Source organism: Malus sylvestris, chromosome 13 (assembly GCF_916048215.2).
Source record: "Malus sylvestris chromosome 13, drMalSylv7.2, whole genome shotgun sequence".
NCBI classification, from domain to species: domain Eukaryota; kingdom Viridiplantae; phylum Streptophyta; class Magnoliopsida; order Rosales; family Rosaceae; genus Malus; species Malus sylvestris.
In genome coordinates this window covers 22,831,419-22,841,718 of record NC_062272.1, presented here as the reverse complement: position 1 = coordinate 22,841,718, position 10,300 = coordinate 22,831,419, and the positions used below count along the sequence as shown (strand labels likewise).

Here is a 10,300-nt window from a genome sequence, read left to right as displayed (position 1 = left end):
CGTTTTCAATCAGATTACAAAATTGTTTTAAAAAATTCAGATATGATCTTGAGTTTTGTCATCTCTTCAATAAACTCCAGGTGTTGGGTTTACCGTTTAAATCAAAATTCCTACAAAATTAACAAACCAACAATTCAATTAAAGTTCTCACATAAGAAACTTTAAATGTTACTTCAATTGTCTAGTGCTGCAATAAAAGAATCTAGTCGTTCAAATGGACAAAACAGCTTTGAATGGAATCGATGGAGCAAAGAATTCATAGCTTTGGATGAATGATAATTTTTCCCCTTCTGCTTATGAAGGCTGAATGGGTTAATGGAGTTTACAGAAATGCTAATTGTGGGTTTGAATCCTGACGGACTTCATCATGAGAGTTTAAATTCGAATTTTTTTATCACGAGGACTATCTTCCGATTACCCTATTACCATAGGACCACTTTTAGCCTTCAATGAAAGGCATATGACATTTCAATCGCGTTAAATCAGGTTGTGAATTTAACCTAATAGGGCGAGGAAATGGCGGTCTTTCAAAAGTAAAAACAACCAAAAAGGTCTTTGCTTTACTATTTTAGAGAAGATTACGTAGCCAGCCAAAACTTGAGGGACATCGCTAAACATATTGATCACATATTTCTGGATAGTTTTCCGTTTGGAGCTTCTAAAAATGGATGGGCAGGGACTATTTTTAGATAGAGAGAAGCAAGATACACAAACATGGCAATGGTTTTATAGAGGCATAAATTTCCATAGTTGAAAAGGATTTTAGAAATAAAATCCCTACATAGAAGGACTTGGGAGTTCTTCCTTGAGGTCCTTCTATGCGACTCTGAGAGAGGCTTTCCCATAATATGACCATTGCAGGAACCACATCATCTGATACAATGGGCCTGAAGGGTGGTGTTATTCTTCTCGGCTTTGTCGCCTTTGCTTTGTTTTCTTGCGTCGATGGTTTATCCGGCGGCGAACATCTTTTGGGGGAGGTTGTCCGTCGTAGCATGGCTGAGAACGACACCGCCTGGGTGAGCAGTAAAGTCTTTACGTTTCAAGACAAATATTTAAATATTGGATTTCAATTAACGTGATGATGTTTAATTTATTCGTGTCTGTCTCTAACAACTATGGAACTATATTGTCATCTACCGTGTCATTTGATGACTAAATTAGTTTTTTAAAAGGATAATGCTAGAGAGATCAAATTTTTTAAATCAAATAATGTGATTGTTGATGATTGAATTATTATTAAACGTTGATTAACGTGCTTATCTTTTATTGGTGACACATCATTTAGTTTGCAAATTTAGTTTAAAATGTTGATCTCCCTAACATTGCTCTTTAAAAATATTAGGATGAAAACTGTCGTAAGTTGCATTAATATTGCACAGTTAAAGAGCGTAGACATTGCATATTGTTCCACAATCTCCTAACTAATAAAATGAAAGAAAATTTAGATTAGAACTGTAATAAACCACAAAATATATGCCTCATATCCCATAGTTCCCTAAATTTTGTATTTATTGTAAGCGGTGGAATGTTCGGATGATTAAGACATTATTATTCAACTCACTGCATTTCTGAATTTAAACCCACCCCTGGATCGACCTACCGTGGTCTGGGCAAATCACTTTTGCATCCTACTATCCAAGTTCCAATATGCAAAATTAGAAGTTGTACACATGTGAATGGAGTATGATGAAGAACAAGGAAAATGGAAAGAGAATCTACAACTTGGCATAAAGTGGAGGTTTGCAGCAAATAGTACGTAGAGAAGCAAGTTGTAACTTGGCAACAAGGAATTATCCAAAAACAAAACTAGTCAACTAGGAAAGTTTTGTGTCCTCCCCCTTTTTTTCTTTTTGACAGGGATCCCACAACTACTCACAAATATCTATATAAGAAAGTTACCAACAAATATCTAACAAAATATTATGCACAGAGGGATATGATAACACAACATTTTTAAACTCTTACATACCCATATTTAATTGTGTTTCATGTTTTTCTTTAATTTATTCAAGACGACAATCAATATAAATACAAAAAAACAAAAGTGTTTAGAAATCACCTCCCATGCACAAATAGAAAAATATTTTTAAACACCTGTTTGATAATCCCTTTATTAACTGAAAAATCTTTTGTTAATTGTTTTTAGCTTTCTAGTGTTAAAAAATTATTTAAAAAATACAACTGTTGCCAAATTTATTAAACTCAAAAAAGTAGCTTTCAGTTTCAGTTTAATTCTATTTTTTTAATTTTAAAACAAAAACTAAAAATTAAAAAGAAAGATTTTCAAACGACCATTAAGAGAATCACATTTTTATGAAAAATGATTCACATTTTAAACTACCTATGTCAATCACATTAGAAAGTTAATTGTATATAAAATATTCTTGTCACATGACAATGTTAAAACAATCCAGTTATGAAATGCCATGCATGTGTCTTGCATAATCAAATATGACAGTTCGATGAAAGTTTTTCTCTGCATTATTTTTTACAGCAAATGTGTTAGTTACTACATAATCTAGCTAATATAGTTAAAAGAAGAAGTTAAAAGGAGATTAAAATGTGTGTATAATTTGGTGAGAGGTGTGAACAACACTCCAAAAACATATCACGAGTCATTACAAGACAAGGCCAACCAGCCTCTTTCTTCCCGTGCAGACAACAGCCTAGCTTCTGCCTTCTGCTAATTATTTCCACATTTCTCTCACTTTGTCTGCCACTTTTTCTACCAAAAAAAAAAAAATCACAGCATTTTAGCAAAACCAAGCCCTCAAATTTCAGTGCGTTCCTTGCTGAAGTGCTTTATCCAACCATGGTTTTTAATCAGTCACTGAAGTTTGTTCTTGCCCTCTCTTTTCTTGTCCTTTATTTTAACTCCATTAATTTGCATGCCCTTAACATTGGTGTCCAAGCCACAGATGCCTCCATTGTTCTGGTTTGCTCCTTAATTACCATGTTCTTCTTAATAATCTATTTACTTTTAATATTTTTTGGGTTCCCAATTGCTTTCAAATCATAACGTGTTCTCCCTTCCGATAAATTCTAAATATTTGCAGAGTAAAGATTGCAGTAGACAATGTGAGTCAGAGTTCTGTACAGGTACTGCATTTTATTTAATTAAAATTTGGATTTAGTTAATGAACTGATCAAATTATGTTTATACCATTTTTCTTTGCCAAATTATAAGGAAATTAATTACATTTTTCTTGAGTTTAATTTTGTTTTTGTAATGACAGTGCCTCCATTTTTGAGATATGGGAAGTATTGTGGGCTTTTATACAGTGGATGCCCAGGGGAGCAGCCCTGCGATGGCCTAGATGCATGTTGTATGAAGCATGATAACTGCGTTCAATCGAAAAACAGTGCGTTCATTTTCTTAATCCTTACAATCTTTTTACAGTTTACTGTGCTCTGAGATTATTTATCATTTTGTTTTCGTGGGTTAGAAATATTTTTTATATACAACAAAAGAAATTCAAATCCGGGTGAATCGACAACACATGCGTCCTTACCAATGTAGTTATGCTCAAGTCTATGAGGTGCAAATTTGAATTAGCGTAGGAAGATTAATTAAAACTGTAGCATCAAACACTTCTGTGTTGGTAGAGAAGATATTTATATGAAATAGTCATATAGATTATAAATCGGGGAAGGAGACACTTTGATGAGCTTTTTCAAGTGTCGGGGGTGTAAGTGTAATATTTAAATTTTTTTTGTCAAACGATAGATTTGTTAGAATAGAAAGCAGACGAGGTTTGAACTTACACCATCATACAAGAGTAACACTCCTCTGCACCACTGTGATAAAATGCCACTTGCTAAGCCTAATATTTAATTACGTGTTTCATGTTTGACAGAACCTAAATGGGGTGTTTGTGCACATTATCTATACTGAAATCTAGCGCACGTCTTTTGGTACTAAAGCCAGGAATCCGAACACATGACCTCATATGCACTAAATTATTTGAGTTACAAATTCATCGCTTCTATTTATTTTCATTTTAATCGGGTTGTCTATGAGAACAACTTGAATGCAACAGGTTCACAGTTGCATAGTATCTCAGTCTAATTAATAATGCAATGTCAGTGTGATGAAAAACTTTTACATGGTATAATATTGTTGAACCGAGACACCATGTTACCGATAAACCCTTTCCGTGGAAGTGTCTTTCTACGAGAGATTAGATTTGCAAGTGCAAATAGAAGGAAAAGTAAATAATGGTGGTATTTTGTTATGTTTGTGGTGCAGATGACTATCTAAGCTCAGAGTGCAGCCAAACGTTCCTAAATTGCATGGCAGAGTTCAAAAACAAAAGAGGGAAAACGTTTAAGGGGAACAAATGCCATGTCGAGGATGTTGTCGAAGTTATAACCCTTGTCATGGAGGCTGCTTTAGTTGCTGGAAGATATCTCCATAAGCCGTAACACCACAGCAGCTAGCCTCTATCCTCTAGTCATTTCTAATTGTTTCACATTTTCGTTTTCCTTTTTCTTTCTTTTTCTCGTGTTATTTCTTCTTGCGTTTAATAAAAAGAAAAAACAAATTTCATTCAGAATTCTGTCTTCGTCACGGAGGAGGAAAAATAGAAAGAAGTGAAAATTGTAAATTACATATTTATACTTTAAATTAAATTTTGTAGATGTCCAGGTTGACATGGTGTTTGATCAATTTCTCTAAAATTCCACACCATGAGACACTGATTCCAACAAATAATCAAGTCCACTACAACTCAAAAGTGCCTACTGCATATATATGTATTACCAAATGAGGAATAAAAGTATATTTAGGAAAACCTCTCTAATTACCTGAGCTACTAGGCTTAGATCCGCTCTTCGCCTTTGCAGCTCTTCCTGAAGAAGCATCTGGGCCATCTCTATTAGCTAGTGAACTTGCCGCTCTTGCCGCAACTAATTCGCATCTGGGTCATCTCTATCGGCTAGTGAACTAGCCGCTCTTGCCGCAACTAATTCATCTAGGGCCGCTCTCTCAGTTGGTTAGCTAGTGTCAATGGCCATCTGCTATCTTTTAAGTCTATGAATGACATAATTGAAACATTGAACTCACGATTTCATCTTTATTTTGGACTTCAAATTCAATAAATAAAATGAAAACAACCAACAAGATAAACAGGTTGTGCAGGGGAGACAAAAATGGTGTGTGGTTACCATAACCCCGGCACAAATTTTATAAGGCAGCATACAATTCAAAATACTAGACATTAAGCAACTGTAAATTCATAAGTAGCACGATATAAAGTCAGTAATAAGTTGAGTCAACTGTTTATGATACACAATCTCTGAATAAGAAGATTTCAATTCTTAGACAACATATAGATCTTGAAACTTTTCAGGAATGCTATTAATTCACATGAAGTTCGTACAGATCCCCACACGAGTAAAGTACACCGACCACATATAACATAACTCAAGTTCCTCTAGAAATAGGATCTAAAAAATTTAATGATAACTGTTATTGGGACTCCAGTACAATTTCTCCCTTGTACATTAAAAACCAAGAGTGCACAATGACATTTTTGGAGTGCTAGTGACAGCTCCTATTTGGAAATATGGAGTTACCTAGATGACCAAGCAAACCCTGACCACGAATGAAAGACGTTGTAACTTTCATGCCCAATATAATCCCAAGGTGGATCATTATATCTCAATTCAAACCAGAACAGTACCTACAGCATTAATAAGACCATGTGTCTTAGTAGCAAAAATCTATCAAATTTTTAATACTCAAATCAACAACTAAGATCAAAACATCAGCAAACATTAAATGTATAAAAAAGAATCTTGCAGTTCCAAATTGTAACGAACTCTGTATCTCAGTGCCATATGACGACAAATCAGACCAGGAGATCTTGAAAGTGTATACCTACGATGTAAGGTATGACATTGCCAGTTATTTTTAATAACATGACTTCATTTTCCCTTTGTGGTAAGCAAATGAATAAATGAAGTGAACCGGGCAAACTAGCCAAGGTTGATATCCAATCAGAAGCTGGCATATTGGAGGCAGAAGATTTAAGCAAAATGGAGCAAATCTGTAGTGGATTGCGTGCAGCTCATGTGCAAGGTAACACATCGAGAACATGAAGGATTATTAAAGATACTGGAATTTCCCTAACAAGAGGAAGTAGATTTAGTGACGAATGTACATTGACTTACACGAGCAAAGTTTACGCTTTACGACAAACATTCATGCAAAACACGAAGTGCATTCATCCAAAGTAACCACAGCCAGAATCTCAACTGGGACCGCTGATTATAAATGGAAATCTGAACAAACTAAAGCTAAAGGTATCTAATCGCCAGTAACCAGGCAAAACCTGAGTGAGTCTATGATTGTAATAACCACAAGTAACAGATCCATTAATAGTTCTTACATCCATAAGTTCAAGGCAGTAATGAAACAGAAGTATCACTAGAACGATATCAAGTACATAAGTACACAGAATTTGGTAATACAAAACATTCTTGATTCTACAACCAAAACCAAAAAACAGAACAACAGCAGGATAGAAATACCATCATACACAAGCCAAAGTGTCCATATGTGCATAAGCAGATTGCCATCGAACTATTAGAGACCTCTTGGTGTAAATGTTTTTGGGAGTTAAGTCACAAACTTTCTTATCCCTAAGATTATAAGAGATGACCTTACAGGGAATGTGCAGCAAAATAGACAAATCATGCTCATCAACAAATACAACAACAAATGAGTAGTAGGGTTCAAGAGGGTTGCAAACCATCTCCGGAAATGCAGAGCTTATGGCATTAAGGTCGACATTGTACTTGACTAACCAACCAGAGTAGTCCTTCTCCATCTCCAGCACCTCAAATTGCGAAAGTTGCGGCCTAGAAATTTCGATAAGATGCAAATGGCCACAAGACTCCCCAAAATATCTATGCCATCGGTAGCCGCCGTGACCCGGCGGACTTGGCACAGTCCTGAAACGATGTTCATCTGTGTCATAGAGCAAAACCTTACTTGCATCGCCAATCCAACTAATTAGTCCATTGCAGTGCACTCCACGGCTGAAGTTCATATCGAATTTTGCAGGGAAATTAGCCCGAAAAACCTTCCAACTTCGGGTCTCAGACAAAAAGACCTTAAATTGGTAACCTCCAACTGACTCAGAAATGGTACTAACGACGACAACCTTGTAATGAATCGATTTCGCAGGATCGAAAGCCAAAGCGACACCCGAAACGGTTGTCGATTTAGTAGCAGCTGGAAAAAAGAACGTTGAGAACTTACTGGTTGTGGGATTGACAACGTAGTACCTTCCGGTCGTGCTGAGGGAGGAGCAGCACAGGAGCAAGCCGTTGCAGGACTGCAGAATCTCGACGCCCCGTGGGTCGCCGACAAAATTGAGAGGTTTGGAGCGAAACCCAGATGGATTTTCGTCGTTGCCGAGAGAGGTGAAGAAGATTTCTTGAGATATTATGGTCCGGGCGAAGAAGGCAGAGACCTTGGAATTTGGGTTTTGGAGGGCATGGCGGTTGCAGAAGTTGGGGCCGGAGATAAGAGCGAGCCAGTGCTTGGAGACGGATTTGAAGCGGAGCAGAGATTTAGGGGGCATGCAAAGAAGGATATGTGCAAGGAGGTCTTCGTTGCTGGCTATGGTTTCAGCTGCTTCGGGACAAAGACTCTCCATTTTCCTAAGGTCTTTTTCTTGTTCTATGGGTGAAACGAGGAGAGTCTGGGGTCTACATCCGACGGTAAGCGATGCGATGCGGTTTAGTTTCGAGTTTTATGCGATATAGATTAAAGGATTGTAAAGTTTAAAAAATAGACTGCTTCTATGTAAGTTAAAAAAAAATATAACGAAATATCATTAAATTTGATACTTTTTACTTATAAATAAATAAAGTATGTGATCATCCATTAACATAATAATGTATTTTTATGTAATTATTATATTTTAAAAATAAAAATTGAAGTTTGTAGTTATATTTGTTTATATTAATGAGATTTTAAATAAAATTCATATTTTGTGGAATTAAAAATATTAAAGGAAAATTATACTCGTTAATATATTATATAGGAGTATTGGTATCGAATACCACTACCACAACAACAAAGTATTTTCCCACTAAATAGGGTCGGTTATATGAATCCTAAAACGCTATTGCGCTCAGTTCTGTGTCACGTCTTCCGTTAGATTCAAGTACTCTAAGTCTTTTCTTAGAGTATTTTCCAAAGTCTTTCTAGATCTTCCTCTACCCCTTCAGCCCTGAACATCTATCCCGTAATCACATATTCTAACCGGAGCATCAGTAGGCATTCGTTTCATATGTCCAAACCACCATAATCGATTTTCTCTCATCTTTCCTTCAATTTCGGCTACTCCTACTTTACCTTAAATATTCTCATTCCTAATCTTATCCTTTCTCGTGTGTCCATACATCCAACGAAGCATTCTCATCTCCTCTACACCCATTTTATGTACATGTTGATGTTTCACCACCCAACATTCTGTGCCATAAAGCATTGTTGTCTTATAAAAGTTTCCCTTAAGCTTCAGTAGCATACGACAGTCATACAACAAGCCGGATGCATTCTCCCACTTCATCCATCCAGCTTGTATTATATGGTTGAGGTTTCCATTCAACTTTCCGTTCTTTTGCAAGATAGATCCTAGGTAGCGAAAGCGGTCGCTCTTTGGTACTTCCTGATCTCCATTTGAGCCTCCGTTTGCACTGAACTTGCAGTCCATATACTCTGTTTTTTACTAACTTAAGCGAAGACCTTTAGATTCCAACACTTCTCTCCAAAGGTTAAGCTTTGCATTTACTCCTGCCTAAGTTTCATCTATCAACACTATATCGTCTGCAAAAAGCATACACCAAGGAATATCATCTTGAATATATCATGTTAACTCATCCATTATCAATCCAAACAGGCAAGGACTTAAGGATGAGCCTTGATGTAACCCTACAGTTATGGGGAAGCTTTTGGTTTGTCCTTCATGAGTTTTTACTACAGTCCTTGCTCCATCATACATATCTTTTATAGCTTGGATATATACTACTCGTACTTCTTTTTTCCCTAAAATTCTCCAAATAATGTATCTTTGTTACAACCACCCCCTCCATATTTTCATTTTATTTCTGTTTTCCCCTAGAACATATTTTAAATCTATCAATTTAATCCCTTATTCTCTTTTAATCCTAGCCGTTGATCTAAATTCCCTATTGCTTCTAAACTGCCAAGTGGCAGGTTCTCTAACTCTCTTTTCTTTCCCCTCTGCCTGAGTCTTCCCTCTCAGACATCTTTCTCTCTCACAGGAACCCTCAAGTTCCAAGAGCTCCGAGAACTTTTGTTTCTTTCCTCTTCGAAAAACAAATCAAACCTAACAGTTTAACCTCATATCTAGAATCCTTAGAACTTGAGGAACACAACTATAACCTTGCATGCGTCGATATAACACCTTTGTGTGTTCTGCCATTGAAGCTGAAAACTTTAAACCTCTGAAATTCGAACTCAGGCAAGGCTCACTACTCTATTTCTATTTTGTTGAGTTATTCTCAGTTCAAATGAAAGTTCTAATCAGTGCATACCTTATATTTTTTGTTTTCCAGAACCCGGTGAGAAAACCCTACGAGCTCCGAGATCCACCCAGTCATTCTTATCCACAGTTAAGACTCTCTATGGTATATTTTCGTTCCCATCATTTCAGTTATCTTATCTCTTTAATTTGGTACTTGGTTTGAATGTTTATTTTCACATTTGCCGTCGACCGGAGCTATAATAGCTCCAGTGTTCTTCCCCGACTGCACCCAAGCCACCCAGGCCATCAGGCCTTCTCAAACACCTACAGGCCTTAGCCCAGCCCAGTTTCTTATGTCTTTTATTTGATTATTTGGCATGTGGGCCGTGCCCTGCATGGGCCGTGCATGTGTGTGGGTTATGTGTGTGTGTTTTGGGCTGTGCATGTGCATGGAGTGTGTGTGTTTTGGGCCATGCACATGTTGTGCGTGTGTGTGTGTTGTGTGAGTGTGTGTCCGTGTGTGCGTGTGTGGGTGTTGTGCCCATGTGTGTGTGCATGTGTTGTGCACGTGTGTGTGTGTGTGTGTGCGCGCGCGCGCTAGGCATGTGTATGTGTGTGCTGGTGTGTGTGTTGTGTTATGTGGGTTTGGGCTCAAGCCCAAACCACCACCACTTTTTATTCCTAAACCTTTCCAAAACCAAAACCCTTTACCTAAACCCATTAGGCCTTAACCATTCAACCCAAATCCTTTATTTTTATTTAGTTCAAGCCCAAATCCTTTAGAAAATCCTTTT

General features: G+C 37.0%; 2 protein-coding genes across 3 annotated transcripts; one reads left to right on the top strand and one right to left on the bottom strand.

Moving 5' to 3' along the window:
- The first annotated feature begins 716 nt into the window (after positions 1–716).
- On the top strand, positions 717–4,672 carry LOC126597403 (phospholipase A2-alpha-like). Of its 2 annotated transcripts, none has more exons than XM_050264202.1 (4): positions 717–1,019; positions 3,060–3,102; positions 3,240–3,365; positions 4,253–4,672. In XM_050264202.1, the coding sequence occupies exons 1-4, from the start codon at positions 849–851 to the stop codon at positions 4,426–4,428; spliced, it is 516 nt and encodes a 171-aa protein (XP_050120159.1). In that variant the 5' UTR covers positions 717–848; the 3' UTR covers positions 4,429–4,672. The 2 variants fall into 2 exon arrangements, with proteins under 2 accessions (XP_050120159.1, XP_050120160.1); XM_050264203.1 differs by lacking the exon at positions 717–1,019 and adding an exon at positions 2,664–2,938.
- Positions 4,673–5,222: 550 nt separating this feature from the next.
- LOC126597401 (F-box protein At5g07610-like) lies at positions 5,223–7,707 on the bottom strand. Its single transcript, XM_050264200.1, has 2 exons — positions 6,759–7,707; positions 5,223–5,687 (listed from the first exon to the last, which is right to left on the bottom strand). Exons 1-2 carry the CDS (start codon positions 7,668–7,670, stop codon positions 5,577–5,579), a joined length of 1,023 nt encoding a protein of 340 aa, XP_050120157.1. The 5' UTR covers positions 7,671–7,707; the 3' UTR covers positions 5,223–5,576.
- Positions 7,708–10,300: the final 2,593 nt, after the last annotated feature.